Raw genomic sequence first — 24,932 nt, 5'->3', positions numbered from 1 at the left:
GGGTTGTTTGACGTTTGTCCATCTGTGACGGACCGGGCTGGTCTGGGCACAGCTGAGGGCGTCCGCTCAGGGCAAATTGCTCAACTTCGGGGCTCCTTACAGCCCCCAGACTGGTGACCTCTCCAAACAGCCACAAACCAGTCCCACAGAGCACTTCAGCAGCCTGCCTGAAGCCTCACGAGCAAAACCCCTCCGACACCCCAGCAATATCCGTGCCCCAGAGGGCCCCGGGCCTCATACACCGGTGGGGGGTCTTAGAACTCAACCCCGCCTACCCCGAACAAGTTCTCTCTGGTTCCAAGAAAGCAGCCACAGATCCCCGGTCAATTTACCCTCTGGATCTTACCCACAAATCACGCTGAGCCAATCCTTTAGCATCTAACATCTAAAGGTTTATCACTACAATAAAGAAAAGATTGAGAGTAAGGTTGTTAAAGGATAGTACATTACATGCATTGAATCTCCCAGTTCTCGATGCAGGCTCTAGCAGAGATGTTACAGCTGCTGGCTTAAAAGTCCTTGTTGGGCATCCAAGGATCAGGATGGGTCCACAGTTCAGTCCGGCTCTTCGATCCCTGCACTGCTGCCTCTGGGATGAAGTGCTGAGCTGAGTACGAAGATGGAGTCCACCACATGGCCTCTTTATACATCCTTCCTGGTCTCTTCTTGGCTGTAGCAGGTCACCTAGCCAGCGGCCTATCCCTGTGTTCCCTGCTGGCAGTCCTCAGGTGTCAGCCCTCATTCTTTAGGTGTGTCCTTGGCCCAATGAGTGCCATTGTCCCACAGGGCCTCGCTAATTAGCATGTCCATAGGCCGGGTTCTGCCCAATGCTCAACAACATGCAGAGAAATATTCAGTATCTACACAGATTACAGTGATCTGGCTGCTTCCCCCGAATTCATTAATGTGACACCATCTCCTTGTGTCTCATCATGACTAAAGGTTGCACTGTAGGTGGTCTGCCTCAGCTTCCCTATTCATTCTTATCAGCCTCTTTTGTATTTGCTTGTGGTCTCCATGAGAAGTCTCCCTGCAGTGCCAGCCATCCATCTTTCCCCTGCTGCTCTTACATGTGCCCCCTGCTCAGGCATGCCACCTTAGTACTCAGCTTTTGCTGGCCCACTGGCCCTAAAGAATAAACCATCCACTTCCAAATTCTTATAAGATGCTTTGTCATGTAGTATTTGAGCACGGTCCAGCAATACACTAAGGCAATGTCTACACTATTAGGTTATTTCGAAATAAGTTATTTAAAAATAATAACTCCCAAAATAACTATTTTGAAATAGCATGTCCACACTACAGGGAAGCCTCAACATTAGTCTGAGGAAGGTTCCCTTAATGTGGACATGCTACCTCAACTTAGAGCCCCAGGAAGCACTGGGGACTAATTAGTTTGAATGACTCTGGGGAGTTATTTTGAACTAACAGCAACTAATGTCTAGACTAAACCCCTCTGTTGGCAGAGGGATGTAAATGAAGCATTTTGAAAGTACAAATGAAGAGCAAATTTAAATATCCTGCACTTCATTTGCATAATCACTTCACGGCATTGTTTCGAACAAGCGCCGTTTCGAAACTGAAACTGCAGTTTAGACACAGTTTTTTTGACAACCCTGAGGAATACAGGATCTTTCGAAAAGGCGCCCCATTGTTGAAAAAACCACATCTAAACTGCAGTTTCATTTGCACTTTCAAAGTGCTTCATTTACATCCCTCTGCCAACAGAGGGGTGTAGTCTAGATGTAGCCTGAGTGTCCACACTAAACCTATTTTGAAATAGCAATTTTGAAATAGGTGTTATTCATCCTAGAACGAAGGGTTATTATTTCACTATAGCTATCCCGTTGTTTCAAAATTATTTCGAAATAATGCGCTTGCTGTGTGGAGGCTCACCTTGTTATTTTGAGAGAACTCTGTAGTGTAGACATTCTCTAAGGAACTTGGCCCTTTTCCTCATCCTATCCCCAGGAGGAGATATGCATGAAGGAGAGAGTTTTGTGTTGGGTTTACTTTTGCCTTATATATTCCTATGTGGTAGAGACAGCAGGTCAGAGAAATGCAGCTTGCACTTGGGATGGAAGTGGTGAGCTTTGTGAAGATCCTTTGATCCTGAAGGAGTTCATTCCTCAGAACTGGTCACCAGTACAGTTCCATCTCCTGCACAGGCTCACATTACTCTTATTGGAGAGAAGTCCACTGTTCCAGAAGAACAAAGTTGTCAGCTACAATCTTCATCCCGGAGGTTTAATTGATCTTTTAAAAACCTGAGGTCCAGGCCATTGAGGGCCTTGAAGATAAGCTCTGAGAGCTTGCACTAGATTCAATGTTCTCTTTGGAAGGCAGCAAACAGAGCAGAGGACAGTTTTGATGTGTTCTGAATAGCCAGAGGAGAGACAAGGCTGATAAACATTCTGGAGTTCTGAAAGGTTCATATAGCTCTCCAGAGAGGTGATGAAGGCATAAAATGATTGAGGCCAAATTATCATCTATCAGGATGGGACAGAGTCTCCTGGCCAACTGGAGATGGTAAGAAGCATTATTTGGGCAAGCAGAGCATCCTTCTAGCTCAGCTCAATCTTCTTTGTGTCGCTTCTTGGTTCATACACCATGTTTTTGGGAGAAGATGATTTCGGTAAACTTATATATATAATTCACATTTTTGCAAACATGGAATAAGCTTCCTCCCCATTTTCACTCCGTTGGATCTGTGTTGAAGAATTTCTCCCCGGAGAAGCCTGCACTCTAACCTGGAGCCAAAACAGCATATGGGGAATTGGTTGAAACAGAAGAAGGCAAGGAGTGAAGGAATGAGGTATCATCCAGGAAGTGGGTGTTTTGGACAGAGAGGGAAATGGACAAAAAGTAGGAAACTGTTCCATGTGCAGGATCTCTCATGAAAAAAAGCACAGAACCTGCTAGAGAAAATATAGATGATAAAGGGAAAAAACCAGGAAGGAGGTAAAGCGAAGGGGAGAGAAGAGATGTAGTCCAGGATGATAATGTGATTATCTTGGAAGGACAATGTGAAATTTGGAGTCATTCTGATTTATGCCATGGCTCAGAGTAGACTCTTGTCTGAGTAACTGACAAGGAATGTTCTCTCTCTTACAGGTGAACAGGGTGACCCACAACCTCCCAGTGATCATGGCTGATGGGCAACTTAAAGCATATCAACACGGTACAAATATTTTTGTGCAAACTGAGTTTGGCCTCACTGTGAGCTTTGACCTGGTTTACCAAGCCAAGGTCAGCATCCCAGGGAGCTATGAGGGCCAGACGTGTGGCCTGTGTGGGAACTACAATGGACGGGAAGATGAGGAGTTCCTGCTCCCCGACGGAAGCACAGCCCCTGATGTGGCAGCATTTGGTTCTGCTTGGGAAGTCCAGGTCCCAGGAGCACCTTGTACAGACAGGTGTGCTGGAAACAGCTGTCCAGTTTGTGAGGAGAGGAAGAAGGAGGTCTTCAAAGCGAGCAACTACTGCGGGCTGCTCACAGACCCCAATGGCCCCTTTGCCACCTGCCACGGCACCATCAGCCCCAGCATGTATCTGAACAACTGCCTGCATGACGTGTGCCTGGGCAACGGGGACTCCCCGGTCCTGTGCCAGAGCATCCACAGCTACGTGACGGCCTGCCAGGAGGCCAGGATCTTCATCAAGCCCTGGAGGAGCGCCTCCTTCTGCTGTAAGTGCCGGGATACTGAAGGTGCTCTAGGAGTCACTGTGGGAGCAGAGAGGGTCAGTGTTACTGGACATCTTGTTCCAGGTCTCTGGGCTTCCTCTGGTGGGAAGCAACAAGTTCATTTTCCCTTTCAAAAGTGCCCTGGTCCTTTTCTCCCTGTCGTGCTCTCCTCTCCTCTCCTTCATACGTGTCCCCCAGGCTGTGATGGGAGAGAATTCCAGGCATCAGTTATGTCTTTCTCTATTTAAGCTATGAGCTGCCCAGTCAACAGCCACTATGAGCTCTGTGCTGACCTCTGTACCTCCTCCTGCACTGGAGACATCATGAACTGCCTGAAGACCTGTGCTGAAGGCTGCCAGTGTGATGATGGCTTCTTGTTTGATGGCCAGGGCTGTGTGCCTCAGGAGAGCTGCGGGTGCTTCGAGCATGGGAAATATTACAAGGTATCTAGGTCTGAGCTAATTTTTGCTCTGGCTAAATCTTAATCCTTAGACTGGTCATGAATATAGGGTTTGCTATAGTCGATCAGAGATTGGTTCATCCAGGCTGTCTTCCCTCTTGGCTGGTACCTAATGATCAAAGTGCCAAAAAAGGACAGAAAGTTTATTGCCCTGTGCCTGTTGTGGGGAAACTGAGGCACAGAACGGCATAGTGACTTTCTCAAGGCCACACAGTGAGTCGGTAGCAGATGGAAGGTCAAACCTAGACATTGTTCCATGCCTTAAATCCAATCCACAGTCCATTAGACAGGCAAGAGGAAAATATATATTGAGACAAAATTATTTTTATAGATACTTCTATTACAAGGCCAGAACGGACCATTGTGATAATCTGGTCTGAGCCCTTGGATAACATAGGACAGAGAGCTGCCCCAGTATTATTCCTAGAATACATCTGTTAGAAAAACACATCTGCAGCTCTGGCTTTAGTGCTTTAAAAAATTACAGGTTTTCCAGTTGCAGTGTTATTTCCTGTTTTCCAAATGTTCAACCAGCCCAATGAGACGGTCCTGACAAACGAGTGCCAGCAAAGCTGCACCTGCGTTCCTGTCCAAGGGGTGACCTGCAAAGCCCACCAATGCGCCCGAGAAGAAACCTGCCAGATCAGAGACGGCGTCAGGGCCTGCGCCAGTAAAGGTAGAGGAGAGTCATTGTTTGAAATATGCCCCAGAGGGGGTTTGCACAGGCAGCGAGTACCAGGCGTGGTTATGTCTCCTCTCACCTCTCACTTTTTCTCCCCCTTCCTTTAGCCAGTAGCCCTGATCTGTAATGTTACAGAATTTCAATTGGAAAGCTGGAAAAACTTGTTGGGTCTCTGCTGTGTCCAGCAGAGCTGGGTCAGCAGGTGTCAGGGAGCTGAGCACACTCATGAGACTCTCCCTGGGTGCAGCCTGGGGGCTGCTATAAACAGAACAGCTTGGCTATGGTCCCACAGGGCCCATCGGTCATTGGGCATTGTCAGAGCACATCACCTCCCAACCACTCTCCTCGTCTGTGCCATGCTAGAGGTGTGTTGGGCCTTATCACTGAGGACTCCAAGCCTGAGAAGGCCAGGTCATTTTCTGAGCCAGCCTGACTCTTCCCATGAAATTGAATGAGTCGGCCCAATGGTGGCTACGTACCCTGCTTCTGACATCCGCCATCCCCGGCTGCAGTGTGTTTGCTCTGTTGCAGTTAGTAAGAACTGAGCATGCAGCCACCTCTGCACTGATCACGTAGGCAGGGTGGCCATCTTCCTCATTTATTTTAACTGGACACTGAGCAACAGAACCTCCTCCCTCCCCCTGCTCCACCTCTTCCCCTCCAGACCCTGCCCCCCACTCCTCTTTGCCCCCCTTTCTCCCTTCCCGGTCGGTCACTGCTCTCTCCACCACCCTTCCGCTGCCAGCTGAGCAGGCTTTGGGGTGGTGGGATGGCGGGGTGCATGTGGAGAGAGAGAGAGCTGTGCTCAGGTCAGGAAGGAAGATCCACCAGTACACTGGTACCTTTCTAAGTCAGAGGGATTGCTTAGTGCTCCTCCAGGCTCCAGTAGTAACTGCTGATCTCCTGAGCCACTGGTGGCAGAGTCCAGTTAAATTCAGGTTACTGAATTGTTAGTATCCAGTCTTAAGCTGACTGGACACTGCCAGGTTCTCTTTTTGCCTGGGTTTTCTGGTAAAAAAAACAGACACCTAGCAACTCTACCCAGAGGAATCAGGAAAACCAGCTGGTTTAACCCAAGCCCAAGAGAGTCCTATTGATTTTCCACTCAACACGACCTAGACTTGCCAATCCAGCTTGCTCTGCTGGCTCAAAGTCTGCTATGGACTCACCCAGGCTATGTCTAGTCAGCGATATCTTTTGGGATACCGGAAATATCCTGAAATAGCAATTCCACATCTTTGAACGTGACCATTATTTCAAAATATATTTCAAAATAATAGGTGCACTATTCCAGCATCCCTGTAATCCTCATTCAATGAGGGTTAAGGGACATGTCCAAATAGTGCTTTATTTTGAAATGACCTCAAAAAAAGCTACGCAACTTTCATAGCGCAAATTGCATAGCTTATTTCGAGGTAAGAATACGGTATAGACATACCCCCAGGCAGAGAGATTTCTAAGCAGAGGACCTTTGAGATGTATGGGAGACAAATGCATATTCAGTCCATTTCATAAACAGGCTATATTAACTAGCTGGATTCCAGAGACACTACATTTCATTCTGGTTTTCACACCACCCTCAGTTCCCTTTCTGCTTTCATATATAACTGATTAGTCTGGTGTTTCTTGTCTATCTATTGTCTTTCTCCACTAGATCTTCCAAAGCCATCCTGCACTGTGGTCCGCTGCAAGAAAGGAACAGTTTGCAAGATGATAGATGGGCAGCCAGAGTGTGTGCCAGTCTCCCAGGCCATGTGTTGGGCTGGGGGCTACTTGCATTACCACACCTTCGATGGCCGGGTGTATAACTTCCATGGGACCTGCAACTACACTGTAGCCAAGATTTGCAGGGGTGACTCCATCACACCCTTCTTCCATGTCACAGCCAAGAGTGAAAGCTGGGGGAACACACAAGTCTCCTACATTGTGTCAGTGACCATCCAAGTGGACAGAGTCACCATCACAGCAGCCAGGGCTGAGGCTGGCTTTGTGTGGGTGAGTGCTGGGTTTTGTCAGCACTGAGGGTACTTTGAAACATTTGCCCAAAGTGTTGCAAGGGGCAGAATTGGTTAAGAAGCAGAAAGTGCTTCTGTGCTGAATTGGCGCTGTCCCCGAAGCCATGGCGCTGTCCCTGAAGCCATGGCGCTGTGCTGCTGGGTGAGAACAGGGAGGGTGAGGACAGGGAGACCGCACTACACTCAGATGTTCAGGTATCCCACTCTGCCCTTGGAGTCAGTGCTAACCAATTCCGATCCTGGCAACACCAGGCACCCTGACTACATCTAGACTGGCATGATTTTCCGGAAATGCTTTTAACGGAAAAGTTTTCCGTTAAAAGCATTTTCGGAAAAGAGCGTCTAGATTGTCACAGACGCTTTTCCGCAAAAGCAGTTTTTGCAGAAAAGCATCCGTGACCAATCTAGACACGCTTTTCCGCAAAAAAGCCCCGATCGCCATTTTCGCGATCGGGGCTTTTTTGCAGAAAACAACTCTCAGCTGTCTACACTGGCCCTTTCGCGCAAAAGTTTTGCGCAAAAGGGACTTTTGCCCAAACGGGAGCAGCGTAGTATTTCCGCAAAAAGCACTGATTTCTTACAGTAGGAAGTCAGTGCTTTTGCGGAAATTCAAGCAGCCAGTGTAAACAGCTGGCAAGTTTTTCTGGAAAAGTGGCTGATTTTCCGGAAAAACTGGCCAGTCTAGACACAGCCCGTGTGTCATGGTATGGTAAAGGTGGTCAGCGGGGTAATTCCAAAGCACTGTGGTTGGGGCTCCTGTCAGCAACTGGGTGGGGGTGGTCTGACTTAGTGACTGGAGCAGTCAGGGCTAGTAGCTAGATCTAGAATCAGAAGTCAGTGCTAAGAGTCAAAATCCCTCAGGACTCTCCCCCGCAGCAGGCACCTCTCTGTAATGGCTCTCACCAATGCAAACCCCTCCCCCACAGGAACTGCTCCCTAATGACTCTAACCATCGTGGGCCCATCCCCCACAGGCACCACTTCCTAACAGCTGTAACAGATGTGGCCCATCCCCGCAGAGGAGCCGCTCCCTAATGGCTGTAGCCAATGCAGCTCTCTCCCCACAAAAGCACCTGCCAGTTGTCCCTGAATCGTAGTTTTAGTGTTGAAACGGGTTGGACAAATTCAAATGAAATATTTCTTGGGTGTATTTTCTAATTCATTAACAACAAAATGTTGTGAGGAGATGCTGCGGTTTTAGTGACTCCCCAATGGAAACCAGGTGGCTTGCCCTTCCCTTCCCTTCCCTTCCCTTCCCTTCCCTTCCCTTCCCTTCCCTTCCCTTCCCTTCCCTTCCCAGAGAAGTTTGTAATTTTTCATTTTTGTTCCAAATTGGAATAAAATGTCCAACTGTTTAACTATTTTCAGAGTTGTGGTAGCCATGCTGGTCTCAGGATGTTAAAGAGACAAGGTGGGAGAGGAAATGACTTTCTTTTTATTTTATGTCGTTTATCTTCTGTCTGGGAAGGGTACTCAGGACTAGTCTATGAATTAGAATCGACCTTTTGATTCTCTTGGGGCGCCCAACCCCATCTTCACCCTTTCCCCCAAGACCCCATCCCTCCTTCACCCTTTCCTGCCCCATTCCACCCCTCTCTCTCCCTCAGAACCTCCTGTGCACCATGGAACTGCTGACCTCAGTGGGTAGGAGGTGCTAGGATGGTGCTGGGAAGGAAGGGGGAGCTGATCTGCAAGGGGGTGCTCCAGTCTGGGAGTGCCAATGTTGTCAGTGCATATGCAGGGGCATGGAATATCCACACTCAATGCTGTAGTCTACCTGAGGGCTTGTCTACCAGTGCAGCTGCTTATGGAAGATGCTACCTAGACCAAAGGGACAGCTTTGTCTTGTTGGTGTCTGTACTCCACTCAGTCTATGCTACAGAGTAAGGTCAATGCAAGAAAGCTGACATTGACCTAACTATGTAAGCATCTAATGTAAAATTTTGCATCTGCTGATGTAAATGCCCTGCTTCTCTGACTTAATAACTGCACCTTAATGAGAGGTGCAGAGTCACTGTCAACGTAGTTAGGTCAATGCAATATCACTGGAGACTCTGCCTCGATTACATGGACTGTAACTGGCTTTCAGAAGCCATCCCACAGTGCCCCACCCTGAGAGTCCAATTGGTGCAAGCATTCCTGATGAGGATGCACATCACAGATACAAAGAGCAGAGTTGAAATGCACAAGTTAGGTCATCACTGAGGTGGCTTTATGCTGGCTGAATTCAGGTCAACTTAATTTTGTGGTGTCTTCATGCCCTGACAGGTTGTGCGCATGTCTATGGGAGATGCTTTCCTGCCAACACTGAGCTATCTGCACCAGGAGTAGCTCAGTGTGACTGTGTTTTGCAGAGGTGCAGATTTTCCACACCTGCAGAGTTCCAAGTATAGATGAGTCCTCAGAGTGTCATAGCTGGATGGAACAGGTCATTTAGCATAAGCAGTTAACCCCCCTGACAACACAGGACAAAAAAGGGCAGTTACTGGAAGACAGAGTGCTGGGATGAGCTCTAACTCCAATCTCTTTACTACAGTCACAATTTGTAGTATCTAGCAAAATTAAGAACATAGGGTCCCAGGCTCAACCTCTCAAGGTGTGGTGCCATTATTAAAACACATTTCTAAACACCAAAATACTCTAAAAAGAATTACCTTTCCCTCTCAGCTCCATGTTATATGATGCAGTGTAATTCGGGTTCTGAGTTGGATCCAAATTCCCTGACAGATTTGGAGCAGATTGCTAATCTGAGTAGGGCCACTTTGGAAATGGCAGATGGTGCACTCAGTTGTGACCTTTGCCCTTTTTTTCTTACCATGAAGGTGAATAACACCAGGGCCCACTTACCCATCTCCCTGAACAACGGCGTTCTTCGACTCTATCAGAGCGGCACCTCCCTTGTCCTCCGCACCAGCTTCAAGCTCAGCGTAGCCTATGACTGGAACAACCACCTGAGGGTCACTGTCCCCCGTGACTTCTCCAACAGCTTGTGCGGCCTGTGCGGTAACTATAACGGGGATCCCACTGATGACTTCCAGACCCCAGACGGGGACCTGGCTCCCAGTGTTGCCGCCCTGGGGAGAAGCTGGGCAGTGGAAGATGAGGAACAGCATTGCTGGCATGACTGCATTGGGGGCTGCAAGCCCTGTGCCGCCAGCATAGCCAGAAAGTACAAGGAGGAGGACTCATGTGGCCTGATAACCAAGGTCTCAGATGGGCCCTTCAGCCAGTGCCACGCCAAGGTGGATCCTACAGCCTACTTGGACAACTGCGTGTACGATCTCTGCCACACCGACGGCTACAGGAAGGTCCTGTGTGAGGCCCTGAAGGCCTACGCGGATGCCTGCCAGCTGGAGGGGGTCAGGATTGGGGACTGGAGGCAGCTAGCCAGATGCTGTGAGTAGAAATATGATTTATTGTCTATGGTTAAATTGGGAAAATTTATGCTCATCACTTTTGAGTTCTAGCCTGGTTATAGGGAGAGGGTATGAGGAAAGATTGTGCCCTGGTATTATTGTGCCCACTGTATTGTCTGTCTGTGGAACTGCTAAAGGGCTTCTCACTTCTAGGCTGTGTCCAGACTCAGGGGTTTTTTCGGGAAAAGTAGCCTTTTCTCGAAAAAACTTCCCCTGCGTCCAGACTCAAGCCGCGTTCTTTCGAAATTAATTCGAAAGAACGCGGCTTTTCTTTCGATGGCGGTAAACCTCAATTTACGAGGAAGAACGCCTTCTTTCGAAAGTTCCTCTTTCGAAAGAAGGCGTTCTTCAATGTAAATAGGGCTTCTTCGAAAGAAAGCATCCAGACTCACTGGATGCTTTCTTTCGAAAAAGCAAGCCGCTTTTTCGAAATTTCTCTGTGCAGTCTAGACGCTCTCTTTCGAAAGAGGCTCTTTCGAAAGATGCTTTCGAAAGAGCCTCTTTCGAAAGAGGCTTGCAGTCTAGACATAGCCTTAGTGTCTAATATCTGCTCAAAACACATGAGAGGCTGAGGTGAAATGATCCCAGTTTTTACATCACTTTTCCTACTATTGATTCATCCTCTAGACAGCAGCATGATGAGCACCCTTGGCTCCTATTGAAGCCACTGTGGGTCTGTCCACACTACAGAGTTCTTTTGGAAAAACAGCCGTTTTCTGAAAAAACTTAAATTACATCCACAGTAAAATTGCATACTTTGGAAAGAAAATCAAAAGAAGAGAGGAGTTTTTTCAACATTCCATAAGGAAGAAGCCTTTTTCCAAAAGAGCTCTTTCGCAGAAAAGTGTGTGTGGACGGGGAAGAATGAGTTCTTTCGAAAGAAGAGGAAAGAGAAAAAAGAACTAATACCCTGGTAGCCACCCCACCCATAGTAACCATTGCTTACATTCGAGAGAGCGTGCATTCAGTGTGGATATTATCTATCGAAAAAGCAGATCTCTTTTTCGATGAGCTTTGGCAGTGTGGACACTCTCTTCAGGAAAAAGTTTCTTCGAAGATCTTTTCCAGAAACACTTCTTCCGAAAGAAGCCTGCAGTCTAGACATAGCCTGGGATTCCAGGCCTCTCAGAGCGCCCCGAGATACAGCCCCTCTGTCGGTGTGAACACTGCTTTTGCCTGGAGATAACATGATGTTAATCTGTAGCTTCTTCACTCCCCAGCTCTGGAGTGCCCCCTGGAGAACAGCCAGTACCAGCTCTGTGGAATAGCCTGCCCAGCCACCTGTGTGGACCACTCGGCCCCCAGCAGCTGCCAAGACCCCTGTGTGGAAAGCTGCCAGTGCAAGGATGGTTTTGTGCTGAGCCAGGGGAAATGCATACCCAAGAGCGGCTGTGGGTGCCTGTCTGAGGGGCGCCCCTATGCCCCCAATGAGAGCTTCTGGCTGGATGAGGCATGTGGCACACGGTGCAAATGCAACGCAGACTCTAGACAAGTCGAATGCCAGGCTGCCGCGTGCAAACATTCGGAGACGTGCGGGCTAGTGCACGGTGTGCGGGGCTGTTACCCCTCCAGCTACGGCACCTGCTCCATGACAAGCAGTCGTCACTACACCACCTTCGATGGAGAGAGATACACCTTCCAAGGCACCTGTCGCTACCAGCTCACAGCCCTGTGCAAGAAGGCAGAGGGGCTGGTGGACTTTGAAGTCCACTTCCAGGAGAACAACACCACTCCTCTCCAGATCAGGGTGTATCAGACCAGCCTCCGGGTCAGCGATCAGTTCCCTGGGAAAGTGCTGGTGAGTTTCTCAGATTGTCTCCACTCTCTCAGAATCATTTCTACGCAGTCCCCTGTGTCATGAGCACAGGGTACAGGCAGTGTGTGGGAGGGCTGTGAAATACAGGGTGAAGGAGGGTGTTGTCCTTTCAGCTCAGGTGGGTCAGACTCCAGGATATGTAGGAACATGAGGAGCAGGGCTCCAGTAGGACAGAGGGGAGGGAGCTGCAGTGGCTAAAGTTGGGGTAATGCAAGTCTGGTTAGAGGATCCTGCCCAGTCAGAAGGGCTGGGATCCTGGCAAGACGTGGAGAGGGGAGCCGGCCAGCCTGGAGAGAGAGTTGAACAGAGGCAGATTATTATTAGAGTTACGGACCATACCACCGTGCTGCAGTGATTGGTTCCACCAGGGGCGAGAGATGTTCCTTGTACTGAATGTTTGGCTTTAACAGGTGGACAGTTTCCTGATGAATCTTCCCTTCTACCTGGAGGATAAGAAAATCACCGCGTATAGAAAGGGCTGGGCCACTGTGATCCAGACAGACTTTGGCCTCAGTGTGACCTTTACTGGGTGGTCAGGACGCACCACGGTCACGCTGCCTGTCACCTACGCGGGGGCCGTGTGTGGTCTGTGTGGCAACTTCAACAGGGACAGGGATGACGACTTGCTGATGAGGGACGGCACGCTGGCACCCAACCCCGGCAGCTTTGGCCAGAGCTGGAAGGTGGGAGACGTCCCTGAATGCTCTGCTGTGACGATACCTCCATGTGCAAATCTAGACGCTATTGAACAAAAGCAGCGACTGAGCAGAGGGCAGTGTGGGCTCATTCTCCAAAAGAGTGGCCCCTTCCGAGGATGTCACCACAAGGTGGAACCGCATGGATACTTCCTAGACTGTGTGTACGACTATTGCTTCCTGAGTGGGCGGGAGAGTAACGTCTGCCAGGCCATTGCTGGTTATGCCGAGGCATGTCAGGAAGCTGGAGCTGTGGTGTATCCCTGGAGGACTCCAAAATTCTGCCGTGAGTCTTCCCTTCTCAGCACTGCCTGCCCTATGGGGATTACTATTCTGAGCTGGCTGTGAGATCCTTATTGAAATGATCAGGCAATGTAAAACATTTCTTAATTTACTACTAAGTTGTGTCTCCAAAGGATGGGAACAGCATTGCCGGAGGCCATAGAAGCTGCCCCAGAGCTGTACCTGTATCCTTCACAACTCATCTGGTCCTTGTCTTATGTGGTGAGACAGGGACAGAATTAGAGCTGGGACATGGGGGTTGTCCACTAGGAACTCACCAACTCCTTCTCCATTGGAGTTTTAAGCATTGTCAATCTGTTTTCACAACAAAAAGCCAGTGGTGAGAAATCCGCAGGACACTCCCAGGTGCATGAGCCCTCCACCTTCTACACCAAGACCTTAGTCAAAATAAGAAGCTGAGTCCTAGGAAAAAGATTGCTTCAAAGAAATCAGGCAATAGGACACAGGCAATCAAGTTAATCAGGCCTGACTGGTTTACAGAGGGTGCCTCTTATTAATTAACCAAGACAAGAAAATAGAAATTTAGGAGATTGAATGAAATTGCATGTCCTACAACACTTCATTGTGCATATTGCTAATGAACTCGGTGAGCTAATTCTTTATTCTTCTTACAGCTGCATCCTGTCCCCAGAACAGTCACTACGAATTCTGCAGCAGCAGCTGTGATCTGACATGCAGCAACCTCTATGCCCCGGTGAAATGCACGACCCAATGCAAGGAAGGCTGCATGTGTGACGATGGCTTTGTTCTCAGTGGTGACCACTGTGTCCCCCTTTCCCAGTGCGGATGCCTCCACAGGGGACTTTACTACCAGTCCTGGAATATCTTCCACCCAAGCAGCTCGTGTGAGGAGCAGTGCGTGTGTCAGGCTGGGGGAGAAGTTGTGTGTAAGGCTTTCACCTGTGGTGCTGGTGAGCAGTGCGGGCTGGTGGATGGTGTCCGGAAATGCCACCCATTTGGATCTGTGACCTGTTCTGCCTCTGGTCATCCCCACTACCTCTCTTTCGATGGGGTCCCCTTTGACTTCCAAGGCACCTGCACCTACATCCTGGCCAGGACCTGCACTGACGCCAGCCATCTAACGCCATTCACCATCCGTATAGAGAAAGAATCCTGGGGCAGTGGGAACATGTCCGTGGCCAAACAGGTGTCCATCCAGGTGTACGGGATCACACTCACCCTGCTGCAGAACAGACAAGGGCTCATCATGGTAAGTCCTTCTCCACATCCTCATGTAGATCATTCCGAGTGTTCTTTCGTGGCCCAAGATCACTCTATGTGGCTGCCTCAGCTTCCCATCTTGGATTTGTCAATAATTTGCAAAAGTCCAAGTCTAAATTTTTCAAGTCCAATAGCAACAGCCCTCCTCGGAGGATCGTTCCAATAGGAGTTTTCACATGCAGTCATTCACCTCCTTTTCTGGTCAATCCCAGGCATTAGCTCTTTGCCATTGGACTCTGATGTTTTGAGGTTACTACGCAGTTCTAGGAGTCTCTTTGCTGAAGAATCTGTCCCATGGCAGTCGCCTTTGGTACAAATTGAACACAACACAGTGGAACATGTTTTAGAAAGGAGGAAGAGAGAGAGGATGAAGGAAGGTGTCACCACCGGGGGAGAGAGTTTTTAGGAGAGAGGGGAGATGTAGAAGAAGTAGGATATTGTTCTGAGTCCAGAAATTGCCATGACAAAGAGCAAACCAAGCATGGGTTGAGGAGATGGGGAGGATAAAGACAGAGGATCAGGAGAGAGGGAAGTGCCTGAGAGATGAGATAAAAACTGTAGGTCAGAGTGACAAGGTGAAGAGTTTGGAAGGTGAGGACAAATCATTCCGAAGCCATGAATCATTCTGGATTTCACCACAGGGGGCAGTGAGAGCTGAATTTCAAACCTTGTTGTCCATAGCCATTACCGACACATGCAGTGCTCACCCTTTCTGCTCACGAGCGGAATGTGCTGTCTTTCTCAGGTGGATGGGGTGTCTCACAACCTCCCGGTGATAATGGGCCAATGGCGAGCGTATCAGCATGGCTCTAATGTCCTAGTGCAAACTGACTTTGGCCTCACCATGAGCTACAACCTGGTTTACCAGGCCAGAGTGACTATCCCAGGGAGCTACCGGGGCCAGACGTGTGGCCTGTGTGGGAACTACAATGGACGGGAAGATGAGGAATTCCTGCTCCCCGACGGAAGCACAGCCCCTGATGTGGCAGCATTTGGCTCTGCTTGGGAAGTCCCGATCCCAGGAGCATCCTGTGTAGACAGGTGTGCTGGAAACAGCTGTCCGGTTTGTGAGGAGCGGAAGAAGGAGGTCTTCAAAGGGAGCAACTACTGCGGGCTGCTCTCAGATCCTGACAGCCCCTTCGCCGCCTGCCACGGCACAGTCAGCCCCAGCGTCTATCTGAACAATTGTATTTTTGACGTGTGCCTGGCCAACGGGCATACAGAGATTCTGTGCCAGCGCATCCATAGCTATGTGACAGCCTGCCAAGAGGCCAGGGTCTTCATCCAGCCCTGGAGGAACTCCTCCTTCTGCCGTAAGTGCCCTGAGGAAGGCGCTCTGTGGAAGAGGGGGGTCAGTGTTACTAGGCATCTCGTTCCAGATCGCCAGGTTTCCTCTGGAACTGTTCTGGGGGGAACCAAACAATCTCCTGTTCTGTGACAACGGTGCCATGTCCTCTCCTCTCTGTTCCGCTCTCCTCTCCTTGTCTGTCGGTCTAAGCTGGGGCGTGAGCTCACTCCCGGCATTCATCATTTCTCTCTCTATTTAAGCTATGAGCTGCCCGAACAACAGCCACTATGAGCTCTGTGCCGACCTCTGCACCTCCTCCTGCACTGGAGACATCATGGGCTGCCCAGAGACCTGTGCTGAAGGCTGCCAGTGTGACGATGGTTTCTTCTTTGACGGCCAGGGCTGTGTGCCTCAGGAGAGCTGCGGGTGCTTCAAAGAAGGGAGATACTACAAGGTGCAGCTTCTAGGCGTCTGTGTCCAATCTAATTTTTGGTCTCTACACATCTTACTCTGTATGCTAGTCAGGAACATGGTTGGCGGTAGCACATCAGAGCATTGTCTTGGCAATCCGACTCTGCTTCTACCCAATGCCCAGAGTGCAATAAAGACCAGACAACGTAAAGCCTTTTGTCGATTTTGGGGAAGCTCAGGTACAGACAGGGGCAGTGACTTGCCCAAAGCCACCCAGTGAGCCAGTAGCATATGGGAAGTTGGACTACCACCACAGAGGGCCAACTTAAATGTGTACCCCAAATTAAAATACACCATAAGGGAACCCAAAATATTCCACCTTGGCTTAACAAGCAAGAAGAAGAAGCCATGAGAGATAAAAAGGCATTGTTTAAAAAGTGGGAGTTAAAAACAGAACGGAGTATAAACTCTGTCAAATTCAGTGTAAAAATGTAGTAAGGAAAACCAAAAAGGAGTTTGAAGAGCAGCTAGCCAAGAACTCAAAAAGTAATAGCAAAATATTTTAAAATTAGCAGGAAGTTGGCTAAACACCCAGTAGGGCCACAGGACAGTCGAGATGCTCAAGGAGCACTCAAAGATGATAAGGTCATTGTGGAGAAACTAAATACATTCTTTGCTTCAGTCTTCATGTCTGAGGATATTAGGGAGATTCCCAAACCTGAGTGTATGTCTCCTTGAGCTGTAACTTACACCCCCAGCTGTAGTGCAGATGTACGCTTAGGGGCTTATCTGAGCTCACTCAAGAAGTCTGTGATGGCGCCAAGAATTAAGCCTGCGTATCCCAAAGTAAGAAAGAAAAAGATTCTTTTAACAGATGTTTTTGGAGTGTTGTAGGTATCTCAAACTCTGATTGATCGTAATGATTTTTTTAAAATCCTGTGTTGTTAAAATAATAAGATCTGCACCTTAATGTATTTCTTAATCACGGCCAGAAATTATTTTAAATGACCAATTCCTGTCACATTGCCTTATTTCCCCCTTTCCAAACACCCCACAGCCCAGCGAGGTGGTCCTGACAAACGAGTGCCAGCAAAGCTGCACCTGTGTTCCTGCCCGAGGGCTGACCTGCAAAGTCCACCGCTGCGGCAGCAGAGAAACCTGCCAGATTAGAGACGGCGTCATGGGCTGCATCGGAAAAGGTAATGGAGAGTCAGTGATTGAAACGTGCTCTGTGGGTTACTCGCAAGTGGTGAGAAAAGTCATGTTCTCTGTGTCTATTCATCCTTCTCCCTCTCCCTCTCCCTTTATTTAGCCTGAAATCCTGACCCGACTATGACAGAATTTTGTCTGGAACAATGTTGGGTCAGGGTCTCTGCTCTATCCAGCACCCCATGTGCACAGAAGAGCTGGGTCGGCAATTTCCTCGGCGTGGGATTTGTGGGAGGTTTGTGGATGATGCAAAGGCAGTGCCGGGGGAGGAAGGGAAACGGGAGTGCTTTGTGATTATGGATATAAGGAGGCATGTGGGGAGAAAGATGGAAAGTTAGACAGATGTTACTGATTAGTCTGGCATATCTCCTCTGTCTTTTGTCTTTCCCTGCTAGAGCCTCCAATTTCACCCTGCAGCGTGGTCGTCTGCAGGGAAGGAGCTATCTGCAAAATGATAAATGGGCAGCCAGAGTGCGTGCCAGTGTCTCAGGGCACGTGCTGGGCCAGGGGATACTTGCATTACCACACCTTTGACGGACGGGCTTATGATTTCCATGGCAACTGCACCTACACTGTGGCCAAAACCTGCAAGGGTGACTCCGTCCTGCCCTCCTTCCGCATTACGGCCAAGAGTGAGAACAGTGGGAGCACACAGGTCTTCTACATTGGATCAGTGACCATCCAGGTGGATGGAGTCACCATCACAGCTGCCAGGGCTGAGATCAGCTTGGTGTGGGTGAGTGCTGGGCCCAACCTCCTCCTATGCCCATTGGCATTGCTCAATAAAAGGCAGGAAACAGCAGGCCCCGCCAGAGATGGGGCATGTTGCGGCTAGGGCAGAGCAGGCAAAGAAAAGTGGTTGGGATGTGATGGGTTCTGAAAGTGCCCAGCTGACTCGTGTCCCCTATGGGCTCCAGTCAAAGCAGCCTGCTCAGTAGTTACAGAGGCGACCTCGGTACTGACGTAAGCCCCGGTGTGCCGTGGGGAGTCACGTTGACCCCCGTCCCCAGCATGGCACGCGAGGGTGCTGTGCTGCGGAGAGTGGGGTGCGTGACTCGGCGTGGGGAGCTGTTGGCTCTGTCTCGAGGAAATGGGATCTGCATGCCCAGTAAAGCGTAGACTTGAGCACTTCGATCACGACACATCCCTGGCACAAAGTCAGTATTGTCAATTGACTTTGATTCTTATCTGCTGCGTTTTAACTACCCAAGCTTCAGATACTTACTGATTCCCTCTAGCTCCCTGTCTCCCACCCCCCTCTTTTTTCCCTCCCCCCACACCTTCTCTCCTATTTATTTTGGGTCTTCATACCCTAAACTCAAAACTCCAGTCATCTGAAGAAGTGGCCAGTGCCCACGAAAACTCATGATACATGTTTTGTTAGTCTACAAAGTGCTCCCAGACCATTTGTTGTTTTTTCTGTACAGACTAACTCGGCTACCCCCTGAAGCTTCAGTAGTTTGAAAATGAGCTTCCTTAGGATAGGGCACAACCCCTGTGAATTGTTACATTTTGTGATGAAGACTGGAACCCCAGCCTCCAGCCAGTCTGCTCAGCAGGCTGCCAGGGAGCTGGCGGCAGGAGAAACCAGCCAGGTTTTGAAATCGACTTCTTGGACACAGCGCAGTCTTCTCAAACCCCTGTTGGTTATGGGGATTGGCACACACCAGTGACCAACCACACTGGAGTGGAGCTCGGTATGTAAACGAAAGGCCTGTGCACGTGATTGTGACCTTTGCCCTTTCTTTCTCATCACAAAGGTGAATAACACCAGGGCCCACTTACCCATCTCCCTGAACAATGGTGTCCTTCGTCTCTATCAGAGCGGCACCTCCCTTGTCCTCCGCACCAGCTTCAAGCTCAGCGTAGCCTATGACTGGAACAACCACCTGAGGGTCACCGTCCCCCGTGACTTCTCCAACAGCTTGTGTGGCCTGTGCGGTAACTATAACGGGGATCCCACTGATGACTTCCAGACCCCAGACGGGGACCTGGCTCCCAGTGTTGCCGCCCTGGGGAGAAGCTGGGCAGTGGAAGATGAGGAACAGCATTGCTGGCATGACTGCATTGGGGGCTGCAAGCCCTGTGCCGCCAGCATAGCCAGAAAGTACAAGGAGGAGGACTCATGTGGCCTGATAACCAAGGTCTCAGATGGGCCCTTAAGCCAGTGCCACGCCAAGGTGGATCCTACAGCCTACTTGGACAACTGCGTGTACGATCTCTGTCACACCGACGGCTACAGGAAGGCCCTGTGCGAGGCCCTGAAGGCCTACGCGGATGCCTGCCAGCTGGAGGGGGTCAGACTTGGGGACTGGAGGCAGCTAGCCAGATGCCGTGAGTACAGAGTTGTATGCCAAGGTCTGTGCTCTGCAGTTAGATCTGGGACTCTGGCCCAGCATTGTGGAGTTCTAGCCCTGGTTTTGGGAAGGGGTGTGATCAAGCAGTTTGTGACTGAGCAAATATCAGTCAAGAAATCAGGACTCCTGGGTTCTCTTGTACCCACTGTACTTGTCTGTCCAGGGTATGGCCACGGTGCCTGTCGCTGGGTATCTAATATCCATTCACAACAGCCGGGAGACTGTGGTAAGGTGTCGGTATTTAGGTCACTCCTAGAATCATAGCCTCTGAGACAGATATTCTCAACCTGTTTCCCATTTTAGGCCACATCTGGAGTTCTCTGTGTGTTCTGTGAGCCGCTTTCACACAACACATGGCCCGAGGGCGTCACATGGGCCACAGCTCTGTGCAAGTGGCCCATAACTGCAGGTAGAGCCCTATTGCTCTAAGCTCCGAAGGGACAGCATGTTCCTCTAGTGTGACCTGACATTACAAAGCACAGAACCTCGCCCACCGCTCCTGAAGTAGGCCCCGACCTCTGGCTGACTTACTGACATCCTCTAATCATGAATTAAAGGCTTCACGTACCTGCCACAGAAGCCACCATGTAAATGACTATTAAGCAAATCATCCCCAGGCTCTCTGCCAATCTGACCTAGGAGACAATTCATTCTAAATCTGGTAATCAGCTGGCACCTACTCATGTGGGTGAGACCCACCAGTGAGGCACCTGGGAAAGAAATCTCTGTGATGAATCAGAACCCTTCCTCCTAGTGTCCCATCTCTGGCTGCTGGAGATACCTGCTGTCAGCAGTCATAGGCCAGCTCCCCGCTCATGCTGTTGTAGGCAGTCCCATCATGCCATCCCCTCCACAAAACTAGCAAGCTCCGGCTTCAGGCTAGTCAGGTTTTTACGCCTCTTGCAGCTCTCGGGAGGCTGCTCCAGAGCTTCACTCGTGTGGTGGTTAGAAACCTTCATCTAATTCAAGACTCAACTTGTTAGCGGTCAATTTCTGAATGGCACCCGGTATCCCAGATACGGTCTCCCCAGCATCTTCTGTCAAGGCGCTAACAATTCTCTGCCTCTACAGGAAATACCGCTGCTCAAGCATCCTGTGACTGCATTAGACTTTTTCTCCCGGGTGCATCACATTGGTGGCGCAGAGCCATCCTTTGATCATCCAATACACATAGATCTTTCTCCTCTGTCACTTCCAACTGATGTGTCCCCCGCATATAACAAAACTTCTTGTTCTTAGTCTGTTTCTTCACTTTTCAAGGTCACCCAGCTCTTCTTTGTTTGACATTCCAATCCTCTTCTCCATTGACAATACCTCCCCACACCATGTCAGCCACAAATGTTGTTAGCACAATCCCACTTATTGTTCAAAGGTTGTTAATGAAAATGTTAACTAAGACTCGTTCCAAGACCAATCCCAAGGGACTCCACTAATAACTTGCCTCCACCCTTCAATTCACCTTTCATTATGGCCTGTTTTCGTCTCCCCTTTAATTGCTTGCTTATCCACCTTTCAATAACCATAGGACTCCCTGTCTTCTCCACGTGAACTAATAATTTGTTCCCATGTAGCAGTGTATCAAATGCCTTACTGAAAATGAGGTATATTTGATCTACTGAACTCCCTTTGTCTAAAAAAATCAGTTATCTTCCCTTTTGACAGTTATTGTAATAGTCTTGGATTGAAATTATCCAGCCCCCCAATGTAATCCCATTAAGCTGTTTGAGTTTAATCTAAACCTTGGATGTGCTATATTCTACTTCCACATACTTATTCTCATTAGCTGTCCTGCCAATACCCCTAAACTCATGATTAAACTTACTGAATACTAAGGCAAAGTATTTGTTTATGTGTTGGGCCATGACAGCATTATCTTTAGTCTCCATGCCACCCTCAGAGCACAATGGTTTCACTTTTCTTTCCTTCTTTCCCTTTTCCCTCTGTCCTCCAATGTCCCAAGCACCCTTTGTCCCGCTGAGGCCACTGGGATTCCAGGGTTCTCAGAGCACCCCGAGATACAGCCCCTCTGTTGGCGTGAACACTGCTTTTGCCTAGAGACAACATGATGTTAATCTGTGGCTCCTTCGCTCCCCAGCCCTGGAATGCCCCCTGGAGAACAGTCAGTACCAGCTCTGTGGAACAGCCTGCCCAGCCACCTGTGTGGACCACTCGGCCCCCAGCAGCTGCCAAGACCCCTGTGTGGAAAGCTGCCAGTGCAAGGATGGTTTTGTGCTGAGCCAGGGGAAATGCATACCCAAGAGCGGCTGTGGGTGCCTGTTTGAGGGGCGCCCCTATGCCCCCAATGAGAGCTTCTGGCTGGATGAGGCATGTGGCACACTGTGCAAATGCAACGCAGACTCTAGACAAGTCGAATGCCAGGCTGCCGTGTGCAAACATTCGGAGACGTGTGGGCTAGTGCACGGTGTGCGGGGCTGTTACCCCTCCAGCTATGCCACCTGCTCCATGACAAGCAGTCGTCACTACACCACCTTCGATGGAGAGACATACACCTTCCAAGGCACCTGTCGCTACCAGCTCACAGCCCTGTGCAAGAAGGCAGAGGGGCTGGTGGACTTTGAAGTCCACTTCCAGGAGAACAACACCACTCCTCTCCAGATCAGGGTGTATCAGACCAGCCTCCGGGTCAGCGATCAGTTCCCTGGGAAAGTGCTGGTGAGTTTCTCAGATTGTCTCCACTCTCTCGGAATCATTTCTACGCAATCCCCTGTGTCATGAGCACAGGGTACAGGCAGTGTGTGGGAGGGCTGTGAAATACAGGGTGAAGGAGGGTGTTGTCCTTTCAGTTGAGGTGGGTCAGACTCCAGGATATGTGGGAACATGAGGAGCAGGGCTCCGGTAGGACAGAGGGGAGGGAGCTGCAGTGGCTAAAGCCGGGGTAATGCAAGTCTCGTTAGAGGATCCTGCCCAGTCAGAAGGGCTGGGATCCTGGCAAGACGTGGGAAGAGGAGCCGGCCAGCCTGGAGAGAGAGTTGAACAGAGGCAGATTATTATTAGAGTTACGGACCATACCACCGTGCTGCAGTGATTGGTTCCACCAGGGGCGAGAGATGTTCCTTGTACTGAATGTTTGGCTTTGACAGGTGGACAGTTTCCTGATGAATCTTCCCTTCTACCTGGGGGATAAGAAAATCACCGCGTATAGAAAGGGCTGGGCCACTGTGATCCAGACAGACTTTGGCCTCAGTGTGACCTTTACCGGGTGGTCAGGACGCACCACGGTCACGCTGCCTGTCACCTACGCGGGGGCTGTGTGTGGTCTGTGTGGCAACTTCAACAGGGACAGGGATGACGACTTGCTGATGAGGGACGGCACGCTGGCACCCAACCCCGGCAGCTTGGGCCAGAGCTGGAAGGTGGGAGACGTCCCTGGATGCTCTGCAGTGACGATACCTCCATGTGCAAATCTAGAAGCTATTGAAGAACAGCAGCGAGGGAGCAGAGGGCAGTGTGGGCTCATCCTGGACAAGGGTGGCCCCTTCCGAGGATGTCACCGCAACGTGGACCCGCATGGATACTTCCTAGACTGTGTGTACGACTATTGCTTCCTGAGTGGGCGGGAGAGTAACGTCTGCCAGGCCATTGCTGGTTATGCTGAGGCATGTCAGGAAGCTGGAGCTGTGGTGTATCCCTGGAGGTCTCCGATATTCTGCCGTGAGTCTCCCCTTCTCAGCACTGCCTGCCCCATGGGGTCACTCTTGCAGAAAACAAAAAAATAAACAAAAAGCTTCAGATGGCCATCGATGGTCCTTCCCCTCCCAACACTTGGCTCTTTGACCAGACCAGATAGGTCGTCTGTATGCCATTGCCCAGTGCTGGTGGGCCCACAGACCTCCAGACCCAGAATCTTATTAGGGGTGTTTCATGTTTTTTAATGAATGAAACCAAAGAAAAACAATTAGGATCTTGAATGAAATTGCATGTCCTGCAATGGCTCATTGTGCTCATTGCTATTGCACTTGGTGAGCTAACTCTGTTCTTCTTACAGCTGCATCATGTACCCTGAACAGTCACTACGAATTCTGCAGCAGCAGCTGTGATCTGACATGCAGCAACCTCTATGCCCCGGTGCAATGCACGACCCAGTGCAAGGAAGGCTGCGTGTGTGACGAGGGCTTTATTCTCAGCAGTGACCACTGTGTCCCCATTTCCCAGTGCGGATGCCTCCACAGAGGACTTTACTACCAGTCCGGGGATATCTTCCACCCAAGCGGTTCCTGCGAGGAGCAGTGCGTGTGTCAGGCTGGGGGAGAAGTTGTGTGTAAGGCTTTCACCTGTGGTACTGGTGAGCAATGCGGGGTGGTGGACGGTGTCCGGAAATGCCACCCATTTGGATCTGCCACCTGTTCTGCCTCTGGCCATCCCCACTACCTCTCTTTCGATGGGGTCCCCTTTGACTTCCAAGGCACCTGCACCTACATCCTCGCCAGGTCCTGCACTGACGCCAGCCACCTGACGCCATTCACCATCCGTATAGAGAAAGAATCCTGGGGCAGCGGGAACCAGTCGGTGGCCAAGCAGGTGTCCATCCAGGTGTATGGGATCACACTCACCCTGCTGCAGAACAGACAATGGCTCATCATGGTAAGTCCTTCTCCACATCCTCATGTAGATCAATCCGAGTGTTCTTTCGTGGCCCAAGATCGCTCTATGTGGCTGCCTCAGCTTCCCATCTTGGATTTGTCAATAATTTGCAAAAGTCCAAGTCTAAATTTTTCAAGTCCAATAGCAACAGCCCTCCTCGGAGGATCGTTCCAATAGGAGTTTTCACATGCAGTCATTCACCTCCTTTTCTGGTCAATCCCAGGCATTAGCTCTTTGCCATTGGACTCTGATGTTTTGAGGTTTCTCTCTGGGAGCCTACGCAGTGCTAGGAGTCTCTTTGCTGAAGAATCTGTCCCATGGCAGTCGCCTTTGGGACAAATTGAACACAACACGAACGTGTTTTAGGCTATGTCTAGACTGCAGGCTTCTTTCGAAAGAGGCTCTTTCGAAAGCATCTTTCGAAAGAGCCTCTTTCGAAAGATCGCGTCTAGACTGCAGGCGGATCTTTCAAAAGATGGATGCTCTCTTTCGAAGACGGTCTCTTTACGTTGAAGAACGCCTTCCTTCGATAGAGGAACTTTCGAAGGAAGGCGTTCTTCCTCGTGAAACGAGGTTTACCGCCATCGAAAGAAAAGCCGCGTTCTTTCGAAATAATTTCGAAAGAACGCGGCTTGAGTCTGGACGCAGGGGAAGTTTTTTCGGGAAAAGACTACTTTTCCCAAAAAAAACCCTGAGTCTGGACACGGCCTTAGAGAGGAGGAAGAGAGAGAGGATGAAGGAAGGTGTCACCACCGGGGGAGAGGGTTTTTAAG

General features: G+C 49.9%; 1 protein-coding gene across 1 annotated transcript in view; it reads left to right on the top strand.

The window, feature by feature from the left end:
* LOC102449199 (IgGFc-binding protein-like) overlaps window positions 1-24,932 on the top strand; it is a 120,648-nt gene that overhangs the window by 54,182 nt on the left and 41,534 nt on the right. Inside the window, exons 18-33 of the mRNA XM_075907483.2 lie at window positions 3,115-3,688; window positions 3,935-4,128; window positions 4,680-4,821; window positions 6,482-6,822; window positions 9,664-10,237; window positions 11,478-12,055; window positions 12,484-13,054; window positions 13,686-14,281; window positions 15,038-15,605; window positions 15,841-16,034; window positions 17,049-17,190; window positions 17,596-17,936; window positions 18,961-19,534; window positions 21,653-22,230; window positions 22,659-23,229; window positions 23,564-24,159. Of these exons, the coding sequence (XP_075763598.2) occupies window positions 3,115-3,688; window positions 3,935-4,128; window positions 4,680-4,821; window positions 6,482-6,822; window positions 9,664-10,237; window positions 11,478-12,055; window positions 12,484-13,054; window positions 13,686-14,281; window positions 15,038-15,605; window positions 15,841-16,034; window positions 17,049-17,190; window positions 17,596-17,936; window positions 18,961-19,534; window positions 21,653-22,230; window positions 22,659-23,229; window positions 23,564-24,159 (7,134 nt within the window). The remainder of the gene's footprint in view (window positions 1-3,114; window positions 3,689-3,934; window positions 4,129-4,679; window positions 4,822-6,481; window positions 6,823-9,663; window positions 10,238-11,477; window positions 12,056-12,483; window positions 13,055-13,685; window positions 14,282-15,037; window positions 15,606-15,840; window positions 16,035-17,048; window positions 17,191-17,595; window positions 17,937-18,960; window positions 19,535-21,652; window positions 22,231-22,658; window positions 23,230-23,563; window positions 24,160-24,932) is intronic.

This window comes from Pelodiscus sinensis, chromosome 22 (assembly GCF_052426305.1).
Source record: "Pelodiscus sinensis isolate ZL-2025 chromosome 22, ASM5242630v1, whole genome shotgun sequence".
In the NCBI taxonomy this organism is placed as follows: domain Eukaryota; kingdom Metazoa; phylum Chordata; order Testudines; family Trionychidae; genus Pelodiscus; species Pelodiscus sinensis.
This window is presented reverse-complemented; position numbering and strand designations above follow the sequence as displayed.